Source organism: Polypterus senegalus, chromosome 1 (assembly GCF_016835505.1).
Source record: "Polypterus senegalus isolate Bchr_013 chromosome 1, ASM1683550v1, whole genome shotgun sequence".
NCBI classification, from domain to species: Eukaryota; Metazoa; Chordata; class Cladistia; order Polypteriformes; family Polypteridae; genus Polypterus; species Polypterus senegalus.
Genome location: NC_053154.1, coordinates 206110717 through 206138631, shown reverse-complemented (window position 1 = coordinate 206138631; position 27915 = coordinate 206110717). Strand labels below are relative to the sequence as shown.

Genomic DNA, 27915 nt, shown 5'->3' with positions numbered 1-27915 from the left:
AGCAAACAGAAATATTCATTTTATTGCTTTAACCAAAGCAGTTGAACAATTGGACAACCAGTCCATGATGTTTGATAATGACAGTTGTCATCATTCAGCTTTTTCATTTCAGTTCAGTGCTGGAGTTTTGCTATCAATAGCAAACCTTCCAGTGAGAAAATATACATGAAAAAAAAAATTTAAATGCACTTGCTATAAAGTTCACCTTTGAAGTTCATTGTGTTAGTGTATGTTGGAATCTTGGTGATGTGCTGTGAAGAGACAGCTGCATGATAAGGGGATAGGGCAATTAAATACTGCAGGTTGTTATTCCTGCTGTTCAGGTCTCAGTTTTACAGGCTCATTATTTTTTTATTTCTGTTTATTTCATTGTTTAAAGTTTCACTTTCCAGATATTTTTCAAACGAGAAACTAGAATCTTGCAGTATACAGTATGTAAAGCCTGAAAAATCAGAGCATAGATGACGCAAAACAGAAATCAAAACCTGCACAGTCACTCATAGGGCCATATTAGAATCGTCAGACTAACATAATGTGGAAGAGGAATCTACACACACATAGGGATCACATGCGTACTGCACTCAGACAAAGAAAGGGCTTGGGGTTCAAACCTAGGACACTAGATTCAAAAGGAAACTAGCTGTGCTAACCATGACCCTACCCCTATCATTTATTTATTGACTACAGCTCACAATTAAATTGTTCTACAACTGCAGTATTTTATTAACAGTTGTTCTACATTCCCACTGTGTGCTTCTAGCAATGCCCCTTATGAGGTATACATTCTGGAAAGGATATTGCAGTTTGTGCAAAAGACGTCTCCCAGTGTTTCATACTGAGTTTCAGCCAATGGCAGCATGATAGAACAGTTGTTGGGACTAACGTCACAGTAGAGGAGGCCTTGGATTGATCCTTGTCCTGTCCTGGCAATTCTTTGTGTGGTGGTTGCACATTCTCATCCTTATTCAAATGTTTTTTCTCTTTGAGTGCTCCAGTTTCCTGTAATATGCTATACACATGTATGTCAAGTTGATAATTGAAGGTAAACTATTCAGATAGAAGAAATGTGAGTGCTTGGTTTGCATTCACTGCTGCTGGAATAGATTCCCTGAAAACATGCAATGTAAGAGCAAACAACCGTCTCCTAAAAGGCCACCCACTTTAATTAGAAACAAACAATCGTGGTTAATTGAACATGCTTTTATATACAATGTTTTTTTTTGTTCCTTATGCAACTCAGTTGTGCACACATTTCTTAACAGTATATTTTTTACTTTTCTTGCAAAATAAAAACAGTTGTTTTGTTGTCTAGCTTGAACTGGGGACCCTCTATATCTCAAGTTGTTTCTATCTATAAAGTTTACTAAACATATACACAAAAAAGTACCAAATTATCCACATACCTATAGTATTATTGCAACATAATAGAGACAAACTTACTGTATGAGAAGGTACTTCTCCAAGTCTGATCACTGTTGTAGGACAAACGTCTTTTAGTTGCATTTTTATATGAATTCCTACATGTGAAAATACTTTTGCTAATCTCATGGAGTTCCACAGATTTTCTGTTTGGTGAGTTCAAACACAAGTATATTTGCAGGCAATTTGTCTGCTTCATTATATCCATTGTGCTTCTTTTGTAGTTCAACCAGAGATTACTAAAAGACAAAAAATGACATCTGAACAAAACTTTGATATTTTATTATAATACTTGCTTTGGGTTAAGAAAAACTAAGAACTTAAACATTCTAAATGATTAACGAGTGAATAAAACCAAAAGAGAAAAAAATATGAACTCTTGTGAATATTAAGCAATGACAGAAAAAAGAACATTTCAGTATTTAAAGCAGAAGTAAAAGTATTAGTATTTTTTGAGAACACTAACAAAGAACTTTGAGCACTGCAAATAAATGTGAAGTCTGATCAATAAACAAGAATGAATATCAAATTAAGCAAATTGTGGCAATAAAGACCACTGCTGCACTACAGGACTACAACGGGGAACCTAAGTGGTTTTTGAATATGGCTGGAGAGATGGATCTTAATTAAACTGCACTTATAACACTCAGTTCATTTCACTGTTTTAACTAGTGAGCAATCAGAATCTTTCTTTTACTAAATACACAAAGTTATTTAATTATTCTTGGAAGAATACTTTTGTTACAGACTTTGAAGATCTTGTGAAGCAGGCCCTTCTCTTTTAGTTTACAGATTGTTCTATTTAATGCATCCAACATCTGATAACACTTCAACATTTCAGTAGAATTGTAACATTGGCCACTAATAGAATTTCCCTCCCCGTTTTGGTTTTTGTATAGTTTTCAGTCTCATTTTCATATCACAATCAATTCACATTCTGATGTATCAAATGGAAATATTATTTTAGTTAATGGTACACTGAAATGACACAGTGGGTTAATGCTGCCTCACAACTCCAGAGTCCTGGGACATTGCCTGTGTTAAGTCAACATTTTCTTTCTGTTTTTCCCAGATGTTCCAGTATAGTACAGTAGATCATGTACCCCTGAAGTTTATAAGTTAGGTAGACTGATAGCCCTAAATTGGTCCATTAGGTATTGTGTGTGCATGAGGGTACTCTTTGATAGAGTGGTACTTGGCCCAGAACTGGCTTATGTCTAGCACCTAATGTGGCCAGGATTATCCTTATGGACTTGAAATGGCCACACGGAATAGAAAATTGATGGATATGTGGGGGTTTCCAATGGTCCGGGGGTTTGCACTGCTATTTAACGATTCTTGGACATTAGTTGCCTATTTTTCCATGCTTGTATGTATTGTAGTTTTCCCTTGGTCCTTTCAGTTTACCTTTCACATCCTAAAGATGTACACGCTAAGTTAAATTGCTATTTATGTAAGTGTGCCATGTGATGGATTATAGTTCCATCCAGGTTTCGTTTCTACTTTGTGCCTGATGCTTCTAGGAAAAGGTTGTAGCTGCCTTGTGACCCTTGTTACAGAAAATGGATTGTAAGACCCAATCTTAGAAAGTTAAACTTTTGAGTTAAACTCATATTAATTAATATTTGTTTAATTTGACTAGAATATAAATTTCTTTCATAGTCATAACTTATGGTATATTCTTTTCCCCCTATAAGTTAGCAAGAGATAGAACCTTCTTACTGTAACTGAGAAACATTGTGACAATAAGCTCAGTTGTTGTATTTAGAACAGGTCCCAGTACATAGGGACTTGAAAGACCCATTTTCAACTCAGAAATGGGATAAGCACACAGTTTTCTGACTGTTTTGAAATGGTTCAGAAATTTAAACAGTAACGATTTGAGATGTAACAAGATTAAGCTTAGAACTTTTCTTAACTTTAATTTTTTTTTTCTTTTTTGCAATTTTAGTTTTCTTTTTTTTGTGAGAACTGTTTTACTTTGAAATTTTACTAAACTTTTAAAAATGAAGATATTTTGTCTGTGGAATCATTTCTGCGTATCAGGCTTTAGTTGAATCCCATTTTTTTGAGTTGAAGCTGCTGAACTTTTGTAATTTTTGGAAAACGCAGCTACATGGATGAATAGATGGATAAATATATTAGCCTCCTTTTAAATACAAAAAGTAATATATACAGTGCATCCGGAAAGTATTCACAGCGCATCACTTTTTCCACATTTTGTTATGTTACAGCCTTATTCCAAAATGGATTCAATTCATTTTTTCCTCAGAATTCTACACACAACACCCCATAATGACAACGTGAAAAATGTTCACTTGAGGTTTTTGTTTTTGCAAATTTATTAAAAATAAAAAAACTCAGCAATCACATATACATAAGTATTCACAGCCTTTGCTCAATACTTTGTCGATGCACCTTTGGCAGCAATTACAGCCTCAAGTCTTTTTGAATATGATGCCACAAGCTTGGCACACTTATCCTTGGCCAGTTTCGCCCATTCCTCTTTGCAGCACTTCTCAAGCTCCATCAGGTTGGATGGGAAGCGTTGGTGCACAGCCATTTTAAGATCCCTCCAGAGATGTTCAATCGGATTCAAGTCTGGGCTCTGGCTGGGCCACTCAAGGACATTCACAGAGTTGTCCTGAAGCCACTCCTTTGATATCTTGGCTGTGTGCTTAGGGTCGTTGAAAGATGAACCGTCGCCCCAGTCTGAGGTCAAGTGCGCTCTGGAGCAGGTTTTCATCCAGGATGTCTCTGTACATTGCTGCAGTCATCCTTCCTTTTATCCTGATTTGTCTCCCAGTTCCTGCCGCTGAAAAACATCCGCACAGCATGATGCTGCCACCAACATGCTTCACTGTAGGGATGGTATTGGCCTGGTGATGAGCGGTGCCTGGTTTACTCCAAACGTGACGCCTGGCATTCACACCAAAGAGTTCAATCTTTGTCTCATCAGACCAGAGAATTTTGTTTCTCATGGTCTGAGAGTCCTTCAGGTGCCTTTTGGCAAACTCCAGGCGGGCTGCCATGTGCCTTTTACTAAGGAGTGGCTTCCATCTGGCCACTCTACCATAAAAGTCTGATTAGTGGATTGCTGCAGAGATGGTTGTCCATCTGGAAGGTTCTCCTCTCTCCACAGAGGACCTCTGGAGCTCTGACAGAGTGACCATCGGGTTCTTGGTCACCTCCCTGACTAAGGCCCTTCTCCCCCGATCGCTCAGTTTAGATGGCCAGCCAGCTTTAGGAAGAGTCCTGGTGGTTTCGAACTTCTTCCACTTACGGATGATGGAGGCCACTGTGCTCATTGGGACCTTCAAAGCAGCAGAAATTTTTCTGTAACCTTTTCCCAGATTTGTGCCTCGAGACAATCCTGTCTCGGAGGTCTACAGACAATTCCTTTGACTTCATGCTTGGTTTGTGCTCTGACATGAACTGTCAACTGTGGGACCTTATATAGACAGGTGTGTGCCTTTCCAAATCATGTCCAATGATTTACCACAGGAGGACTCCAATTAAGCTGCGGAAACATCTCAAGGATGATCAGGGGAAACAGGATGCACCTGAGCTCAATTTTGAGCTTCATGGCAAAGGCTGTGAATACTTATGTACATGTGCTTTCTCAATTTTTTTATTTTTAATAAATTTGCAAAAATCTCAAGTAAACTTTTTTCACGTTGTCATTATGGGGTGTTGTGTGTAGATTTCTGAGTAAAAAATGAATTTAATCCATTTTGGAATAAGGCTGTAACATAAGAAAATGTGGGAAAAGTGATGCGCTGTGAATACTTTCCGGATGCACTGTATAACCATCATAAAGTACATCCACAAAACATTTTTATTCTGGCGTTTGAAATGTTGATTTTTTTTGTCTGATAATATACGCTATAAAACACAGCTGTTCAGTCATAGCAATGTCATAGCATTTTCAAATTAAACCAAATAGTAAAAGGGCACTCTTATTCTGTTTGAACATATTAAGGGTGTTAAAGGATTTGCAATTCACAAACTCTTTTACATTGTAGTAAATTGGTCAGATATGATTGAGTATGGGTGTGTGCATGAGATTTTCCTGAGATAGGCCGACATTCCACCAAGTACTGGTTTCTGGTATCTGTTGCTATAAGAACAGACTTTTGCTCCCCACAGCCCTGTAATGAAATAAAGAATTTCATAAAATGGGTAAATGGAGACCCGAGTTCGCTTTCCTGGTCCTCCCTGCGTGGAGTTTGCATGTTCTTCCTGTGTCTGCGTGGGTTTCCTCCCACAGTCCAAAGACATGCAGGTTAGGTGCATTGGTGATTCTAAATTGTCCCTAGTGTGTGCTTGGTGTGTGGGTGTGTGTGTGTGTGTGCCCTGCGGTGGGCTGGCGCCCTGCCCGGGGTTTGTTCCTGCCTTGTGCCCTGTGTTGGCTGGTATTGGCACCAGCACACCCGCGTGACCCTGTAGTTTAGATATACAGTAATCCCTCGCTATATCGCGGTTCGACTTTCGCGGCTTCACTCTATCGCGGATTTTAAATATAAGCACATCTAAATATATAACACATATTTTTTGCTGGTTCGCCACTTTCTGCGGACAATGGGTCTTTTAATTTATGGTACATGCTTCCTCAGTTTGTTTGCCCAGTTAATTTCATACAAGGGACGCTATTGGCGGATGGCTTAGAAGCTACCCAATCAGAGCATGTATTACATATTAACTAAAACTACTCAATGCTATAAGATATGCTTCCCGCGCTGTGCTTGTTTGCTTCTCTGTATCTTTCTCACTCTCTCTTCCTGACGGAGGGGGTGTGAGCAGAGGGGCTGTTTGCACAGAGGACACAGACGCTCCTCTACAAAATGCCGCTTTATCGTGGTGCTTCTGTATACTTAAAAGCACGTATTGATTTTTTGATTGTTTGCTTTTCTTAGCGAGCGCTCTCTGACATTCTCTGCTCCTGATGGCGCTCCTTTGAAGATAAGATAAGCATTCTTTTAATTGTGAGAAAGAACTGTCATCTCTGTCTTGTCATGGAGCACAGTTTAAACTTTTGACTAAAGGGTGTTATTTCATGTCTCGAGGGCCCTAATAATGTTAACAGGGTGGGAGAGTTTATAAGGGCTTAAAATATATAAAAATAACCATACAAACATATGGTTTCTACTTCGCGGATTTTCACCTATCGCGGGGGGGGTCTGGAATGCAACCCCCGCGATCGAGGAGGGATTACTGTAGTGGGTTGGATAATGGATGGATGGATGGATGATCCAGTACAGCATGTATATATGTACATAAAGATATAATTCTCCAACCTGCTTAATCCAATTCACTGTCATAGGGAGTTAGAACCTATTACAGCCTAGCCTAACACCAGGCTTAATGCAGGAAATGGCAGTTCATTGTACGGCAAAGTGTAAATGCTGAAAGAAAGAAAATGGAGGGCAAGTATAAAAAAGGGATGGTTAGCACTACTGCCTATAATATTTGGTATCCTGGGTGTGAATCCTGAACCAAATTATTCACTGAGTGGTGTCTGCAGGTTCTTTTCAGGACTATGTAGAGTTTTCATCCAGGTACTCTGATTTTCCTTAAAAATATATGCAGGTTAGTTTACTTGGTGGGTGGTAATGCTAAGCCAGCACCAGTGTGAGAGTGAATGACTGTGGGTACTGGTGTGTGCTTGCGTGGGCCCTGTGACGGACTGGCAACTTGTCTGCAGTTGTTTACTTCCATGCACCCAGTGATGGCTCTGGACCCCTGTGAGCAAACATTGCATTAAGCAGGCTTGAAAATGTGTTATTGTATATTTGAGAACAAAATGTAACTGGTGTTCTCTATGCTCTATGCAAAGATAATTTCATCAACTGAAAAGATGAAATTCTCTTCAGCGGAACCATGGTTGAATGTTGGCTGTCAGCAGTGACCTTTCTCATGTTGCCTGTAAAATACATAAATTGTAACATATATTTTGTGATCCATACACTTTTCTCCCTTGCTTGAAATGTGCTCTTTAAATGAGTTATAGCCTAGGGCAAAGCAAAAGAGCATCAATTTCAAAGTCATGGTCAGTAATAGTCAAAGTCTAAGGATAATACCATAGTAGAAATGCATAATGCTGAATGTGCTGTAACCTAAGTATTCATTCATTCATCCATTCAAATCTGCTTATACAGTACAGAAACACAGGGGATTGGTTCATTGGACACAAGACTCAAACTAACCATGAAAAAGTACATGAAGCAAATACCAGAAAACAAGAACCACATTTTTCCCAACTGATATAAGGCTGTAAAAGTAAAATTGGTATCAAAGTTATGTAGGGTAGATATCAACTGTGGGAAGACCTTTCCAGGTAATGATACATTTCATTTTAGTCTACTAGACTGAGGACATTCCTTTAGAATCTGTCAACTCACCTTTTCCTTTAATGATGTGCATTTTGCTACTCTGAGATTTAGCTAGAGTCAGGATGTTGACTGCAAATCTTACATTATTGCATTTACCTGGGAAATTTGTCAAATTGAACTTGAGCAGCTTAAGTCTACAAATAAGGGCCAAGAGACTGCATCTGCTGTAAGCATGTCAGAGAAGGAAGGAAGGAAGGGAAGAAGGAAGGAAAAATGAACCCAAAAATGCATGGAAAATAGATTAAATCTGATAATATCTCACTGTTTGTTATTCTTTACTTTGCCTGAAAGATATTTAAATAATACTTGTAATATATTAATTAACCATTTGCATAGTAAATAAGTATAGCAATATATTCAGGGCCCATTGGACATAACACAAAATTAGCATTCCAGAGGCTGAGAAGGAGGGGTGGTTATCCTTTAATTTTTTTTAGACATTTCAGCATACACGGATTGGCAATACTATATAAAATATACTAATATGAATTAAATATCAGCCTGTCTTACCCATTTAAAATTAGAGGAGAAAACTGAAAAGGGCAGTTTCAAAGCTTTTCAATTTCCTTAATGTAGGATTAACCTTTAAGCTTGAATTAACAGAGTGCTTTTCAACATGAAGTTATGAAATTTGATTTGATTAATGGTAGCTAATCTGTTTTGCAGTGTGCCTGGATACATATGTTTCTAACACATGCTAAAACTGACTAAATATAAGTGTCCACATTTCGTCAATGGCCTTGAGACATCCTATTCAGTAATACTGTGCAGTAATACAGGAGAAGCACAAAATAATCCGGACAAGAAGAGTTAAAATTGTGGATTGCTGAAAAGCTTGGTAAGTGTAATTTGCCTCCTGGCAGCATTTGCCGATTTATATAGAAGCAATTTACCATAATAAATGGGCAAAAAGATTCGATTTTTAAACCATTGAAATACAATCTATAATGCCTGTGATTTCAGGCTGAATCCCAGGAGAAAATGCATTAAATACCAACTAATGTGCTAAGCACATTCAATTAGCAGGCAGACACAATGATAAAACCTTCAGGTAAACAATAAAGAGGAAGGCTTAATATTGAAGAGCACCCAAAATTCCCAAACCACATTTTCACATCTAGATGAGTTTAAAAAGTAAATACAATTAAAAATACAAACGTGTACTTTTACAAATCATGACAAGCTATAATTGAACATTACATGCCTATTGATACACTTGCTGGGTTGGTTTTTGGGTCACATATATATAATAAGCTGGCAGTTATTTATACTTTAAATGTGATCAGTAGTGAGGTCGTCAGTTTAAATGGTGATTTAACACTAGACACAAGTGTTATAAAAGTCTTCCATAGAGACAATGTTGTAACCAGTAAAAATGGAAGAAGGTAGTTCAAAGAGAGACTAAATAAAAACAAAAAGTTATATTTCACTTTTATCTTGTTTCATGCAGTATATGCCCAACAAGAAAATTCACTACAAATTATCACTAACCTGTAGAGCAGAGAGGTGCCACAATGGTTAATACTGCTGCTGCTTCTCCACAACTCCTGGAAGCATGGTTCCTCGTTCATCATCCTTGCTATTTTCTAATACTTGTTTAGAGGCAGAATGTTCTTCATGTTTATTGTATAGACATTAATCACATTTTAGATAAAACATTGCACTTTTATACTCTTTAAGATGTTTTACAGTGACTCATATAAGATTACAATTGAGAATAATATCCACCTTAATAAATGGATAAATGTCTGTGTGTCTGTCCAGTTGGTAGTTCATTCCAAAAGATGGCACATCACAAACCTTAACACTGCTTTTAAAAATCCCATACTAAATGGGATATAACAGACACACATGCATTACATGGTGCAACGCAAATTTAACGCTGAGGTTGTTGACACTTTTTCTATAGTGTCGTTTCTTGTGACTGAAGACAGGGAGATATAATTAAAGTTAGTAAAAAATCTTTTATTAATACACACCAGGCAAAGGTAAAATGACAGAGAAGCACAGTCCTAGGACACCTGCCCTTCATCTGCCTCGAGGGGTCGGTGTCCTAAATTTTTTATAGGGCCTTTGTCTTATGACTTTTGTTGCGCAAGAATTTCAAAACATTACATCTTACAACATTTTGCTTGGATCAGCATTTACCACATCCTTTAAGTTCATCAGTTGGTCACTTGTGTTTTTTTTTTCATTAGGAGAAACAAGAAGTTGCACTTGTCATGTGCACTATGGACAAGACAGGGTCTGCATGGCTTTTGTCACGTACACCAGATTGATCAAACTGTTTATTATTGTTCCACAAGGTCTACTTAAGGTTTCAACACGACTTAGACGTGGTACACAGCTAGTGCAGACATCACTGGACTGCTAACTAATAGTTCCAGAGAAACATAGGTTTGATTCTCTGTCTTTCCACCTTCAGTGCGTAGTTTGCAAGTTTTTCACTTGTTGGTGTAGGTTTTTTCCAGATACTTTAGTTTCTTCCTTTAAGTTTCTTCCTACACCTCAAAAATGGTTTATGTTAATTGACAACTCAGAATGAGTATGACCCTGCCCTATGAATTATAGGTTTCCAGTTTAGAGCTGCTTCCTGCATTATGCTCCATGCTGCTGGCATAAAGTCTGTCTCTCTGTAAACCAATAATAGAGTAAGTGGGTTCAATAACTAAGTGAATTACAGCACATAGGAATGCATGAATAAATCACTGTAATCGAAAAGGGAAAATCCTAATGGTAAGCATGTGTCATAAAGTAGCATTAACCCCCTAAAAACTCCCTTTCAAAGTGAATTTAATATACTTGTTGCATTAAAAAACTTTCAAAATTAACAATGATTACCATGGAACACACAGATACACACAGTTATCACAAAATTGAATTACCACTTTCACAAAACTGGAAGATAAATGTAAATTCTAAAGAGTGCACCTTTTTCTAATCCCACAATATAATGTGTCAATATGTCAGCTTACCCAAAGAGTAATGGTGGGCTGAATGTTATGAATGACGTCATATCAACTCTATTACTGAATGCTGAAGCCAAATACTGACAGCCCATGTTCAATTGATTTAGTCTTGTGTTTGTGTATATTACAACAGATTGCTAGTCAATGAAACCTTTTCTGCACCCTCAAGGCATACTGCTGCATAAATCAGCTATCAAGCAGTGTTAGTTAACACAACACTGAATGTCTTTTTTATTCTTTCTGTAAAACATTAAGCTTTTTTAATTTAAATATAAGTAAGCCTGTCTACTTGCCTACAGCTGATTACCACTGTGCGGTATCCCATATTGTGTGGAGCAAATTCTACATTACAGTTAATGTGTGTCTTTTTGTTTGGAGAATATTAACATTGATTATTCTACAAGGCTACATGACGAGGCAATCATTGTTTATAATGTTTTAGGTAGCAAACACAGTTAACTAAATGATCTTTAATACCTTTATATTTATCTATTTTCTAACTTGCTTATTAGGTTCAGAGTTGCAGGGAGCCAATGCCTATATTCAAATCATTTTGCACAAGGATGGCAATGAACTCTAGAAGAGGCACCAGTGGCATTTTCCTCTCTTTTTTTTTTCTTTATTTCTTGTATTAGGACTTTGTTAGTTTTCGCATACCCCTTGGGGTCAGAGCGCAGAGTCAGCCATTGTATAGCACCCCTGGAGCAATTGCAGGTTAAGGGCCTTGCTCAAGGGCCCAGCAGAGTAGGATGTCTTTTGGCAGTGACGGGGATTCGAACAGGCAACCTTCGGGATACCACCGCATATCCTTAGCCTCAGAGCCACCACATCGCATTAAAGAAAACAAATTTTCTTACCTTGATGACTTAATTAGTATTTTTAGGTGCTTTTGCATAGAATTTGCAAAACATATATTGTGATAGCTATGTCTGTATGTCTGCGCATGAAACAACTTGGGCTTCAGTGGACAAATTGTGCTGAAATGTGGCTCACTTGTTCTTCAAGGAAGCTCAGTTTCATTGAGACATCACAAACAGATTGTGCCGTACAGAGTTTTGAAATTTCAAAATCTCAAAAATGCAAACCTGTCTCTCTTAAAACAGAGAAACATTCTGTGTGACGTCAACTATGAATTAGCTTACAGTTTCAATTTGACCTTGAGAGTGCTTACTTCAGCATCATTTTGTATACTGTATTTTCCTGTTTTACTTAAATGACAACCACTCAGATCCTCAGTACAAGTCACTCTAAGCTCCAGGAGAGGTGTGCACTCAAGCTACTCATACAGAAACACACAAAAGACATCACCTATCTGGAAGCAAATGCAAGACAAAAGATTAAGAATAGAGTGAAATAAGATGTCCTTAGTATTTATGTTAAAGTATAAAATACTTTATACCTGCATTATCTGCAAATTATTATTACAAACATCAGATGCCGCAAACCTGTGGCTAAAAGGTATTTGAACTAGTGAATTACACAGGTAAGGTGCAGCTCTCCTAAGTAATATAAAGATAGCATAGGGATAGAAAGGGAACTGCAGTTAATATAAGAGCGATGGGCTGTATAACAAGGAACACTCTGTTTTATGTGGTTTTTACAGTGCATAAAGAGGCTGACTATGCTGCAAATGGCAAAGGACGGAGTAGAACTACAGCTTGTGCCGTGCTAAAATAGTTGCTTAGTGGTATAACGTTTGACAAACAGCTGCAATTGCTGCCTGAAGAGACACTTTCCCAAACAGTTATCTTCAGACTGGAATTAAAATCTTTTAAGATAATTCTCACCTTTGCTATTCCCTTTATACAATAAATTAGTTATTTTAAGTTTTCTTGGATAGTTTTAATGAATTACTGTGTTTTAACTAATTTTAATAGCTAGATGTGGAACTTATTTCCAGTAATTTTCTATTTTCATAGATACAGGAGAAAGTAGGGTGAAATGCACCCTACTTTCTCCTGTATCAATCTACAGCTAACACGGTACAACACTCTACTGCTATTTTCATAGAGTAATACCGATTGTGATTTCATGCAAGTATTTTTAATTTTCTTTTCCTTTTGTTAATCTCACTTTAATATTGATACAGTAAGAGATGGCATTTAGTGGGAAACTGAGCAGTTTGGTATTTTCACTAAGGTTAAGAAAGAGGAGATTGAATTTACTGCACTAAATACTTGGGTGGTTAATGGGGTTTTTGTTTTTTTTTTGAGATCCCTTTTGTTATAAAAAGAAAACAAACTACAATTAGTTACAGACCTTTCACATCTATTAAAAGCAAAGCAACCCATACTATTTTTACATCACTTGAATTAGAATCTTCTTTGAATGAAAGCCATTGAGCTCCCTTAAACTTATTTGTGCTTTGTTGTGAACTACATATATTAAATTCCTTTTCAAAAGCAGGTATTGAATGTAGTTTAATAATGCATGTCATTGCATTTAATATCACTGTTATTTTTTGTAATACTGGGTTATTCAAAATGAAAGAGTATATTTCAACAATTTATTTCAAACAAACTGTATAAGACAGAAACACATACCGCACATCACTGGATAGAGGAAAGTTCAAAGTTTAAATGTCCGCCTAAAAGTACCAGTGAATGCCACCAAGCGTTGTTTCTCATTTATAGTAAAATGGTGACAACACCACAAGAGAAATCATTTTTCATGCTGCAATTTGCAACTGTGAGTCCACTGTTCAAATGCAACGTGAATTCCGCTGAAGGTTCAACAAACAGCCGCCTCGTCATAAGCAAATTTACGAGTGGCATAAAAAATTCGTAGAAGAAAGTTGCATATGTAAACGTAAAAGCACTGATCGTCCACGCACGTCAGATGCAACATCAAATTGAGGAAGCTGTGAATTCAGTAACTAGGGACCAGTTGACTCGTGTGTGGCAAGAAATGGTCTACCATTTTGATATTTGTCATGCTACACATGGTGCTCATGCTGAGTGCCTGCAACCTCAAGGACCATAGGCCCAAACTTTGAACTTTCCTCTATCTAATGATGTGCAGAATGTGTTTCTGTCTTATACAGGTTGTTTGAAATAATTTTTTGAAATCTGCTCTTTCATTTTGAATACCCCTGTGTAAATCATTGTTACAAAACATTTAATAAAAAAAAACATAACTGACTCTTTAATCAAGTAACCCAAAAATCTGAAATGCTGCATGTCATAAACTCAACTAAGCCCTCAAATGCATTTAAATGTTCCGAAATGTCTAACTTGTTTAAAGAAGGAATGGCACAGTGGCAAATGCCATCTCAGAGCTTAAGTTCCTGACACCTGGCATAAGTTCAGGCTTATAGGTTGCTTGTGTGAATTTTTCTACAAGTCATTCAAAATCCACTTAGATACCAAAGTACACTTTAGATTATGTAGTGACGTTACATTACCCTGGTGCTTGTGCCAAATATTTACCACGATATGGATAAAATTTTTATGGTGACATTAATAAACTTTACTTAACTAAATGAACTAGTCACACTTGTACAGTCTTGTAGTAAGGAGGTTCACATCCTGGGTTCTACCTGTGTGGAGCCAGCATGGTCTGCCCACGTCTGTGTGGGTTTCCTCACACTGCCCAAAGACATGCAGGTTAGATTAACTAGTGATGCTAAATTAGTGTGTGTTTGCCCTGTGATGGACTGGTGACCTGTCCAGGGTTTGTTCCTGCCTTGTGCCCCACGTTAGCTGCGATAGGCTCTAGCCACACTCTCTCCTGCGACCCTGGTCTGGATTAAGCGGGTTTTTTACTGCCATTCTCTACATATTTATTATACCTACATATAATATGATTTCACCAAACGTTTCAGAATAAAAATAATAATTCTAGACTACTAGCTGTTCAAGAGTAATTATTTCAGATAATAAACTGCTACAAGTGTGCTAAAAGACTATAAACTGAAATTTTACACATCCTTCTTATATTATACTGTATAATGTTATATTTGTTATATAATGTTATATATAATGTTATATTTGCCTAAATGACTTGTGTGCGAGTCTAGAATGTGGATTTTTTATAGGTTTAATATGTGTCTGATATGAAATACACACCAACTGCCGGCCACTCGCTTAACAAATTCTGCACACTTTCCAGAAGAATCTGGTAGAAGTGACTCTGTGAATTTTAGCCTACCATACATCATCCTCTTTAATAAAACCCCTGTGTGCGTCCAGGTGTTCGTGTGTGTGTGTGTCTTCTGGTGAACGGTGCAATGCGCACGGCACCATGAACGCACACACACTAGAAGCTGGGCACACAGTGAATGGCGTAGCCGCGGCCACGAATGAAAAGCAAATAAACGACATCATTGCTGGGGAGACCATGGACGCACACACACTGGAAGCTGGGCACACAGTGAATGGCGTAGCCGCACATGATAAGCAAATAAAGGACATCATTGCTGGGGAGAGTGCTGATTGGGCAGTCACGGCCGCGCACATAAAGTCTGTTGCTGGGGAGACGCCACACATAATGACCCGCGCATGTTTACTAACTAACTATCTACTAACAACATGCCACCCAAAAAAAAGGACACGTCAAGTAGGACAAAAGACACAGACACTCAAATCGTATATAACCAACATCTCCTGGAAGAACAATCAGCTCAGCAAGTAAACATCAACAAAAGAAAGGCTGAAAAACAAAGAAAAATATGAGCAAATAGATAGATATTCCCCGTATTGATTTGGCTCCATCCTCTACTAATTTACCCTTTACCTTAAGAAGGCGACAATTTCCAGTTACATTAGCCTTTGCCATAACAATTAATAAAGCTCAAGGGCAAACCTTAGAAAAAGTTGTCATTTACTTGCCAGGACCAGTATTCAGCCACGGTCAGTTATATGTTGCATTATCAAGAGTTAGAAGTTTTACAGATGTTGTTGTCAATGTTGTAGATGGTCCTGAACAAGGCAAACTGTTGCCAAACTCAGCCAGTGTATTTACAAAAATGTTGTCTATAATGAAATTATTATTATTTTACTGCAAAAATATTATTAACAAAAAAAAATTAAGACAACAAATAGAATGAGGTCAAGGTCCCTTGCCATTTAATATAGACTGTTCCTAATAATGTTTATGCAATGCTGTTCTAGCGCCTGTTATTGTAACAGGCTTAATGTCTAGTTCATGCATAATTTACAAAGACCTACCTGTTGGCCTTATTCTTTATTCTATTTTTATTATACTAAATACCAATGGACCATTAGAAACTTTCAGCTGATTAATGTGTTTTTGGGTAGGCGGCCATAAAAACATACAATCTGGCAGCAATACTTTTTCTGGCCTAGCTTTTGACTTGTATACTCTAAAATACTACCCATGGATATAAACAATATTAAACATGTCTGCAAGCTGAACGGTTATTGTTTGGAATAGTGCCCTTGAAATCTAAATGTGACTTTTTGTAATCAGTTGGATGTTATATGTTTCTCCTGAAGTCCCCAGTTGACTTACAATAAACAGAAAGGACTGACGACATGCATGCAAGATTAAATGACTTTCTCATCTGGCTTTATATTGTACTACCTCAGACACATATCGTGAGCTTGCTGATGTCCCTCTATAGCTCCTGCCATAAAATTCAGCTTGCCTGTTGTGTTTGCAAGCACGCACACTGCATCTCTAACATGTTTTGCACATTTACAAAGTCTTTTCCATGGCACCAAACCAAACAACCTTTGAATGTGGTCCTGTGAAATTCTCTTTTTTATTTATACTATCTGACAAAGATGCATCTGTTGTAATTATATCTACTTTTGTAGCGTGCACATGATATGTTGTAAAATAACTATGCATTCACCGGACAAGACTAGAGCTGTCATTGTGTCATTGGATATATATAACCACTGGCAAAGACACATAGTTTCACTTGACCAATGGATGTAAAAAGTCAACAGATCTAAGGCCAACTAGATGTAAAACTGACTTTATAACAGATGTAAAAAGCTTGCCTGCTGCCTAACTCTTACCGGCAGCCTAATTCGATATATCTAAACAGAAGTTTGGTTGGGTCATACATATTGTAGCTCACTAATGTCAAAAATAGATAATGTTATGGGTAATATTCCCTAATCAAATACACTGTTCAAATGATGACATGCTCCATTATAAAAATAATAATTCAGATATGCATATTTGTCAATCACAATGAGTAGTGTTTACCATATAACAGTGTCACAGCACTTTCATACATCAGAGTTTAAACATGTTTAACCACTTTTAACGTGTTTGTAAAGTGATATTTTTGACTCAAAAGACATTCCATATTTCTTACAGCCATTCTCTTTGCACAACTTGCACGTTACTATCGGCTGGTGTAAAGCAATTAGGAAACAAAATAAAAATGTTACTCTATGCCAGTCTTGTTTCTCCCCATTAAGCTTACATTTTGTTTTAAGAATTGAAAAAGTTCTCAGGTGAAGACATTCTCCATTCAAAGTACAGTACTGGCCAAAACAATATCTACAACACTGATTATACCATACAATGGTTCTAATCATTTGCTTTTGCCTTATAGTTTTTCTTCTCTTCTTCTAAGTTGTTTCATTATTCACATTGTTATTCTTATTTTTGGCAGGTATCATGATGCACAAGATGTAACGAGTAACTTCCTAGGAGCAATGTGGCTTATATCCATTACCTTCTTGTCCATTGGTTACGGAGACATGGTGCCTCATACGTATTGTGGGAAGGGTGTATGCTTGCTCACTGGAATTATGGTAAGAGGTTTATTCTTTGTGGTTGTTGACTTTTACAGATTAAATATCCAGAGGTGTATGATACCTGGGTAAAATGTGTTAGATAGTACATGGGGAAAAGTATTGTAAGGGTGTTGACAAGTTGCAACAGCATGGGGATGGCATCACTGATGAGTCACCAACAGCATCAGCTGACAAACTATTGTGGACGAAGGTTCAAACAAATAGCAGGCAGACACCAATTCTAATAAGCAGAATCTTTTATTTCTGACTTCTTGGTGAGCAGAGTGGCCTTTCCTTACAGAGAGAAAATGCAAGGAAAGGCCCCCGACAAGGGGGGTTCAGCTGCATTTATAACAAAATCTTCAAAGAGAATGATTAGAAAAAAATAGAGCAGTACCATTCAATGCCATTAGGACATTCTTTACAAAATTTGCTGATTACAGAGGAAAGCGTAAATTCTAGTCTTATATTTGGAAAGAAGCTTATCAGAAAACTTGTCATATGTTTGGCATCTTACTTGGACAATAACCAGACACTGCTTGAGACAAGCCGGGAAGTGGCTGAGAGCTGCATTCCACAGCTGGAAGCACACTTCTGTTAATAATAATACCTAGCCACACAGAGAACATGCAGATTTTCATACAGAAGCTAGCAATAGATTTTAAATTCCATTCCACACTATCATTCAAATGAGCAGCTTCAGAAACAGCTGCAGGGGAGCCTACATGGGAAGCCTGCCAGTTGCATATGATTTCCAACTAGTGTGGTAAAGCAAACCGCCCTTCTCTTCACATAAAAGAGCAGTGTAAAAAGTAAAAATTCACTTAGTCACCGTCAGGGGCACTGCATGTCACTACAGTATGAAGCATAATGTATTGACAACTTGGAAAAAAATAAAAAAAATTAGACAGAAAAATATGAGAAGCTCCTATCCCTTACACTTCTTCAATGGCTGAAGAAAAGGCAAGTCAAACAGAATATAATTACGTAAAGATTTTTGTGTTTTTTTTGGTAGTCAGCTAGAATCATGCTACTGTGAGAACAGAGTTGAGGATGGTCAAATATCAAGGACTGGCTTTCTACATTAATATATAGAGCAGGAAAAATTGAATTGTTTTTGTTGTTTTGCATCTGATATAATACAACTGGAGCAGTAATGTGTCAGTCTGATGCAGCAGTATCCATCCATTCATTTTCATTGATATATTGATGCTGCAGTATCCATCCATTCACAGGATGGTGACAGATCTTACATTATACCGGCACCTGGTGGAAGGCCAGAAACAATTCTGGCACCTATATAGAATTAACTTATTAACTTAACAGCTTACATTTAGGATGTGGGAGAAAACCTACACGGCCATTGGGAGATAATGCAAACTCCACCTACAGAATAATGGTAAGCCCTGCCAAAAAAAAAAAACACCACAGTATAGTAAGGACTGCAATTCAGTTCTGTAGCATATTGCAGTTCATTGTCTTGATTTATTTGAAATCATATCTGTATTGTCTAAAATTGAAATCTGATATATATAATAAGAGAAAACATTTACTTAGTAAATATCACTTAATGTTTTTAAATATTTCTTTACTTTAAAATAATACTGGAAATATTAAATTGCAGTCACAGTTGTCTGTAGATGTGGCCTGGACAAATTCACCAGTATAGATTCACTTTGTTATAGACATATAAAAAATATAAACTGTATATATTTACTAGTTGAAGTATCCATCATTGCCTCAGTATATTTGTAGAATGGGTGAAAGAAAGAAAGCAAAGGTTTATGTGTTTTTTAAATGGTGACCCAGTTTTTATTGCTAGCTGTCCCATCCATCATCCACACTGCCTCTCTATCAATGTGCCTGCTCTCATGAATTGAGAATATGTTCTTTATGGGTCTGATTGGATTCGAGAATTGTGGTAAGTCCTTGCTAAGTTGTAATAATGAACACTGTCATGTCCAACTCATCCTTTAGCTCAAGGAAAACAGTTCTTAATGCCTAAATTATGAAGTGAAGCCAACAAAGCTGGAGTTAAACAACAACCCTTTGATTTTCATTTGTGTTAAGCTGCACTTCCACTCTCGATCAAGCCTCTCAACATTCCCCGTAAGATACTCCTTTTTATATTACAATAGATAGAAGCAGCATATGGTGTTGCCTGGGTAAGTAATGTTAAGCTCTGGTAATTTTTTCTGCTAGTCTGGTTTCAGTCTGATCAGATGTTTCACCTGCTCTCAGCCAGTAGGTGTCACTGGTATGCAAACTGTAGCACAAAGGGGAAAAAAAGCACTGGGACCCCTGAGGTCAATATCCATATGGTCCTAGAAAGCAACTATGCAAAACTATGCAAAATCTGATCCAGATCAGTCAAAGGGTATAGGATTGTATAGGTAACATACAGACAGACAGATAGTCTATTATATTTACATACATATAGACACATAGACGTCTATATTAATATTATGCCTATCATGAAAACTGTTGGCTCTTTTACAACCTTGTATTCTGTTTCTTTTATGGCTTTGAGTCTGCCAGACTGATTCCCATAAAACTTTCATCCAGTCAGTTCTTTTTGATTTTGGAGGAAACTGTATTCACGGACTTGGCTTTCTTTAAAATTTCTCCAAAGGATTGACCTACACTTTAAAGCATTATCATAGTCAATGTGTCCTCCTTTGTTAGTTGCCTTTTTTCTCACCATTATGGCAGCAATAAGAAGCGTATGTTTTTCCAAATAATGCTTCAGTGAGCATAGAAACACAGTTTGTTCCTATACAGTTTTAATACACACAATTTGCAAGTAGTCAATAAAAGTTAGGACACCTATAAGAAATGGAACTTGGAAGACTTTACTTTGCACCTTTCGAAGTTTGTGAGAAGAGATGGAGGATTGTACATTTTCCTCACACGTTTGAAGAAGTAGAAGCACTGGTGGGCCATTTTGACAGAAGACGAAAAGTGTCATGCCCACTTTTGTTTGTCAGTAATAACTACTCCAAGAAATTTAAACCTCAAGCTTTCAATAAGCATCCTCGCAATATAGATGGAAGTGTTGTCTGCCTTCTGCTTACTGATGTCTATAACCAGTTCCTTGGTTTTTTCTTACATTAAGGGTGAGATTATTGTTGTGGCACCACTAAGTCAGCAGGTAGACCACTTTTCAGTCAGATGCCTCTAACTTGTTGATGATCAGGCCTATGATGGTGGTATCATCAGGAGTTGAAGTTGTGTCTGCCCACACAGTCAAAGGTGAACAAGGAGCACAGAAAGGGGATCAGCACTTTATACTTTGAAGTGCCTGCATTGAGGGTAAGCAAGGAGGATGTGATGCTGCCAAGTATCCCCGGGTCATCAGATCATCCCTTTTTGGGGATAATTGACCTTTTGATGTAGGCAAGGACCACAGATTCTCTTAGCAAAATAATAAGAATGTTACTGAAGATACTTGCTATGCTGAATATTTTTCTGTAACTGCATTTTCCTTTTTCACATAATGACCTTTCCATGTTGACTATTTGATAGCATGTTCTGTGACTTTATTATATATAATTGATTTACAGACCTGTATATATAAGCAGCTGTGAATAAACAGCTAACCTTTAGCCTCATTAGAGATCAGGCTAACAAAACATATATGTAGCTGATAAACACCAATTCAATTCAGTTCAGTTTATTTTTGTATAGCGCTCTTCACTGAGTGCAGGCTCAGAGCACTGTAACAAGTTCTCAGGGAAAATGCAGTTACAAACTTTAAAAATTATTAATTACATAATGCACACGCATAAAGGTACACATTTGTTTAAATATACAGTAAAACAAAAGAGTTCCAAACTGATGAGCCTAAATGCATTCAAGCTATATACAGGGTGGTCAAGATCTAATTATGCAAATATGAAAAGGCAAACACATCGCACCCGCTGTTCGACTGACAACCGTCTCCCCGCCATTTTGGAATGCAGGGCAGGTGCTGCCATCTATCGGCAACAAAAAGAATTTTTTGTGAATTCTCTATGTAATAAATGTAATAAGTTATAGCGCAATGAAAATTGCATAATTAGATCTGGAGTACCCTATAGTTATATTCAAACCCCTGGCCAAATTACATAGTTTATTGGCATTTGAAATATAAAATAGTATATACGATTTTGATATCAAACAAACTAAAACAATGGCATTTTTATGAATGTGGATAATCCTACTAAGACAGTGCTTTTTAAATTTATAAATGTTAACAATAATTATTGTAAAATGCATATTTTTATACTAGTTAACAGCATCCCTCTTAAGAATTTAATATGGATTTCTAGCCACCTCAGCCCAATTAATCCATGGTTTTAATGATCACATAGTGTCTGTGTCAGCACTTTGAGACTCACATACCTCTCTTTAAAAGGATTCAGCTTGAGGCCAACAGTGTTTTTGCTGCATAAATAGAGAAATTAGATATACACAGGGTCATTCCTTATAGTTTTACATAAGTCACCACACAATTTCATCTTCCCAAGGGAGATTTCTTTTTCGGTCATTATTTTTTTTTTACATTTACAGTAACGCAGGTCATTTTGACAATAGGAGGTTGACCTGCACACACACGCAAACACATCCACAACAGTTTGCATATACTGTATGATGATCAATTTTGACTGAAGCTTCTTGCTTCTTTTCTTTGTCTTTAATTACTTCAGTTTGTGAATTTTAAATTCAATATAAATTAGCCTTCAAACACTCCTGCAAGCTGGAGTTGAACTGATAATGCTAGTTTGTAGCTTCCCAGAGAATCTGATTTTATGTAACAATGTTTGCAAACTGCATGTTTCATAATAAGCTTTCTCTGACACTGTAATATTTAAAGACTGAAAATGAACACAAAAGTACAAATTAAACACAACCTGAGCATTTGGTATCAAAACATCTGCAGCAGTCCTAATGCTTGCGGCATGTCATCTGTTAGAATGAATAAATGTTTTTTATTAGTACATTGATAACAAAATGCATTCCAATAAGTGACATAACACAAATATCAGCAAATGCAGTGCTGCACAGATTTCAATACATGACTCATAAAAAGACATCCCAAAATGTTTACTTAATACACTAATGACACAGTGCAGTGAATACATTTCAATTATCAGCTGTTTTGATTTTTCCAAGAGCTTGTATTTGGCTTCACCACTTGTGCAGCACATTCTGTGCTATAAATTGTCAAGCCTAACACAATTATAATTGCTAAGATTTGTATGAAGAATTATTAGAGAGTATCTTTTAAATGAACAATTTCATTAAAAAGTCATGCACTAAAACCAGGCAAAGGCAAACTAATTCAAGGGCAAACACAACTAGTGATCATAAAAGAGCAAATGTCAAAAACTACTTTTATTTTTCTTTATTTATTTTCTCTTTAGACTGCTGAAGAATTGAATTTGCTTGTGCATTCGTTCATTTATCTGCACAAATTCTGAATGGTACACATGGTTTCAGTTTAAATAACTGATAACATGACATCACATACTGTGCATGGCACTTGCTCTCAGTGATAAGCAGAGCCTGAGCAAAAAAATGCCATCACCCATGAAAAACCTGTAAAACTATAAAAGTTGCTAAAAAAATGTTATTGTTTACCTTAAATATTGTCATAAATAGGACAAGATGCTATTTAAGAATAATCCAGCTAGCTCAATATTATTCTTTAAGTTAAAACTGTTAAAAGGACAGACTCAGTTGTGGGACACACTCTGCACCCACTGTAGGTAGTAGCAAAGGTGAGGATTAAAACTGAGTGTTATTATGAACAATGCTGCAGTTCCTCTCTCTGACATACTAACACTGTAAGCCAATGAATTATTGAACAAAAGTGTATGAAGAAACACTACTGAGGCTCCTTTACACTAACAGCAATATGGGTATATAATGCCTCACTCAGACTGTGACAGCCAAATTTGAAGTTTTCCTTCTTTTTAAATTTTCTTCCATTTTAGTCATTAGGATGTGTTTGCAGATCATAGACAGATTGATTTACACTATCTATCTATCTATCTATCTATCTATCTATCTATCTATCTATCTATCTATCTATCTATCTATCTATCTATCTCTTCATTTACAGTGCATCCAGAAAGTATTCACAGTGCATCACTTTTTCCACATTTTGTTATGTTACAGCCTTATTCCAAAATGGATTAAATTCATTTTTTTCCTCAGAATTCTACACACAACACCCCATAATGACAACGTGAAAAACGTTTACTTGAGGTTTTTGCAAAATTATTAAAAATAAAAAAACTGAGAAATCACATGTATATAAGTATTCACAGCCTTTGCTCAATACTTTGTTTGGCAGCAATTACAGCCTCAAGTTTTTTTGAATATGATGCCACAAGCTTGGCACACCTATCCTTGGCCAGTTTCGCCCATTCCTCTTTGCAGCGCCTCTCAAGCTCCATCAGGTTGGATGGGAAGCGTCGGTGCACAGCCATTTTAAGATCTCTCCAGAGATGTTCAATCGGATTCAAGTCTGGGCTCTGGCTGGGCCACTCAAGGACATTCACTGAGATGTCCTGAAGCCACTCCTTTGATATCTTGGCTGTGTGCTTAGGGTCGTTGCCCTGTTGAAGGATGAACCGTCGTCCCAGTCTGAGGTCAAGAGCGCTCTGGAGCAGGTTTTCATCCAGGATGTCTCTGTACATTGCTGCAGTCATCTTTCTCTTTATCCTGACTAGTCTCCCAGTTCCTGCTGTTGAAAAACATTCCCACAGCATGATGCTTCCACCAGTATGCTTCACTGTAGGGATGGTATTGGCCTGGTGATGAGCGTTGCCTGGTTTCCCCCAAACATGACGCCTGGCATTCACACCAAAGAGTTCAATCTTTGTCTCATCAGACCAGAGAATTTTGTTTCTCATGGTCTGAGAGTCCTTCAGGTGCCTTTTGGCGAACTCCAAGCAGGCTGCCATGTGCCTTTTACTAAGGAGTGGCTTCCGTCTGGCCACTCTACCATACAGGCCTAATTGGTGGATTGCTGCAGAGATGGTTGTCCTTCTGGAAGGTTCTCCTCTCTCCACAGAGGACTTCTGGAGCTCTGACAGAGTGACCATCGGGTTCTTGGTCACCTCCCTGACTAAGGCCCTTCTCCCCCGATCGCTCAGTTTAGATGGCCGGCCAGCTCTAGGAAGAGTCCTGGTGGTTTCGAACTTCTTCCACTTACGGGTGATGGAGGCCACTGTGCTCATTGGGACCTTCAAAGCAGCAGAACGTTTTCTGTAACCTTCCCCAGATTTGTGCCTTGAGACAATCCTGTCTTGGAGGTCTACAGACAATTCCTTTGACTTCATGCTTGGTTTGTGCTCTGACATGAACTGTCAACTGTGGGACCTTATATAGACAGGTGTGTGCCTTTCGAAATCATGTCCAATCAACCAAATTTACCACAGGTGGACTCCAATTAAGCTGCAGAAACATCTCAGGATGCACCTGAGCTCAATTTTGAGCTTCATGGCAAAGGCAGTGAATACTTATGTACATGTGATTTAAATTTGCAAAAATCTTAAGTAAACTTTTTTCATGTTATCATTATGGGGTGTTGTGTGTAGAATTCTGTGGAAAAAAATGAATTTAATCCATTTTGGAATAAGGCTGTAGCATAACAAAAATGTGGAAAAAGTGATGTGCTGTGAATCTATCTATCTCTTCATTTAATTAGGTTTATTTAGTGTTTTAATATCTGACTCATCCCCAGTCCCCAAGTTCCCTGCTTTTGTTTTTTAGGGCATTACCACTGTTGCTTTCCTGCTCTCATTCTTTTCAGCCTCATGTGTTGTCGACTCTTCACTTTCTCTAAACCATCATCAGCACCTTACTTGCCTACTCTCACTCTTTTCAGCCTTTGGTGTTATCCACTCCTTGACTAAGGTGTTCAATGAGAATACGGTGGTCTGTGGTGTCAAATGCTGGGCTCAAGTCCAAGAGAACAAGAACAGATTTGTTTTTGGTGTTAACATTAACCCACAAATTATTAATTAGTTTAACAAACACAATTTGTATTTTGTGATTTGCTATAAAACCTGAGTGAAAATTATCAAGAATAAAGATGAGCAAACTTTTTTCTTTAAGGCAGATTTTCCCCGGGGACAAGTAATTGGGATTTGCCATAGATTTTAAAGAGCAATAGTCTGTCTCTTGCCCTGAGGAAGGTAACATTTGTCCAGTATCAGGAACAACATAATAATTTAACTGTACAAATTGTTCTAAAATGTAGAATGGGATTTAACTTAAAGCTTAATTCCATTTACTCTTACTAAGTAAATGTCTAGAGATAAACTAGCACACTATACACTTATTACAAATACAGTCCAGTCAAGATACACATAAAATTTTACACAACAAAAAAATAAATAAAACGTAAAAGAAAATCCCCATCAAATACTCATTAAATATATTTAATGTGTCAAAAGGTTCTGTGTCTCAAATTACACTATATTAGATCAACGATGCCTTGAATCAAATTATAATATAGGCAAATGATAAAAGAGAATGTTGGGATAGTCTGATAATAGCTCCATCTAATACCATATAAAGCACACACTATATGCACTAAGGTAGCACAGTGCTGCTGTCTCACAGTCCTTACTCTGTGGAGCTTGCATGCTCTCCCCGTGTTTACATGGGTTTCCTCCGGTTCTCCAGTTTCCTCCCACTGTCCAAAGACATGCAGAGGTTAGTTGAATTGGTGATACTAAATTGACCGTTTGGTATGTGTGTTTGTGTGTGTTTGTCCTACGATGGACTTAAGCCCAGTCCAGGGTATGTTTCTGCCTTGTGCCCTGTGCTAGCTATAAAAGAGCGTTAAACTCTGTTGCGACTCAGGTCTGGATTAAATGGATTAGAAAATGATATGATATGACCATATGCACTAAGTGTTACTACAGAACTCCAAGAACGGAAAGAAAATGGGAGAGATGTACATTTCTGTGAAACAAAACAACTGTAGGAATTACTTAAAAACATAATAAAGAGCTTTTGCAGCAGCTCCAACAAGCACATGTTATGCTCGAATAAGGTGTCTTCAGCTGTGACTTAAACACTTAGACAGACAGAACCTGTCTAATAATGTTAGTAGATCATTTTAGAGTTTTGGTATCCTGCAGCTACTGTATCCTTTCAACAGATGTTTTATTTATCCTTGGAATATTAAACCAACCTTAATCTTGAAACTGAATATACTGTACAATGTGGAGTTAACGCATTCATAGCCACTTACGTAACATTTTTGAGGGGGAGTTGAAGCCTTTTACATCTTTACATATGAAAATGGAGATGTTAGACTTGGCTGTAAACTTAACTAGATGGCAGTGTAGTGATTTAAGATCTTGGATTATATTATCATCATTCTGGTTATGATATTTTTGCCTATAAACAAATAATTTATACAGCCTGATAATAAAACATGAGAAAACTCAGTTCTACTTGAAATCAGTGAATGAACTATCCTTGAAAGTTAAAAGAATATTTTCATTTCTCTATAATTCTAAAATAGAGAAAGTTTTTTTAAGAAATGTCAAGCTTGCAACAATTATAGCATCTAAACTAGGGGCAGACTGACATTTTAGCTTTTTGTGTTAAACAGTTTTAAGTATTGCATCTGTAGGATTACCATCTATTGAAAGAGCTTATGTTTTTCCCAGGATTTAATCATAACTTATCGACTGTTTCATCACACTAAAGTAATTTATTATTAATGAAGATGCATCATTTGGTTTAACTGATGTTGACAAATGAGTTCCATAAAATACACTATAAATGAAGGTTAAAATGTCTTTGAATTGCATGTCCTAATGGAAACATACGGTATACAGAGAAAGGAGAATAGGTCTTGGTACCAAACCTTGAAGGATGCCATGTTCAGCTATAGAAAGGAGTGAGACAGTACTATTGTACATATTTAAATTAATTTGAAAAATAAGAAGTAAATCAATTATGAACTGTACCTGAAATTCCTGCTAAATTCTCTGAATGCTGAAAAAATAATATCAAATGTTACTTTTAAATCTAAAATAATATTGATGCTAGAATTTGTATGTATCAGATGGAATTATAATATAACTTATAGTTTAATTTAATATGGTTTTTATCTGTAACCCTGCTGGAAGTCAGATTGAACTGTGTAATGAAGTATGTTCTTTTTAGGTCAATACTCAAGTTATAATATATACTGAATGAACTTTACACATATTCAATGTCTACAAGTAAGTAAGCTGTGGCAGGTAGTGTGGAATAGTAGCTAAGTCTTAGAAATATAACAAAGCAATAATTTTTCAGTGGTATTTATAATTCTGTAAAGTGCTACTTTAGTAGTAGTGACATGGATGGTGTAACCTTACAGACTATGATTATTACTCTTAATTCAGTGCTGCTTGACAA

The 27915-nt window shown here is 37.0% G+C and overlaps 1 protein-coding gene across 1 annotated transcript in view; it reads left to right on the top strand.

Annotated features, from left to right (window-relative positions):
- The window catches only part of LOC120538368 (small conductance calcium-activated potassium channel protein 3-like), a 331728-nt gene that overhangs the window by 252046 nt on the left and 51767 nt on the right, over positions 1-27915 (top strand). Inside the window, exon 4 of the mRNA XM_039767850.1 lies at positions 17376-17517. Within this exon, the coding sequence (XP_039623784.1) occupies positions 17376-17517 (142 nt within the window). The remainder of the gene's footprint in view (positions 1-17375; positions 17518-27915) is intronic.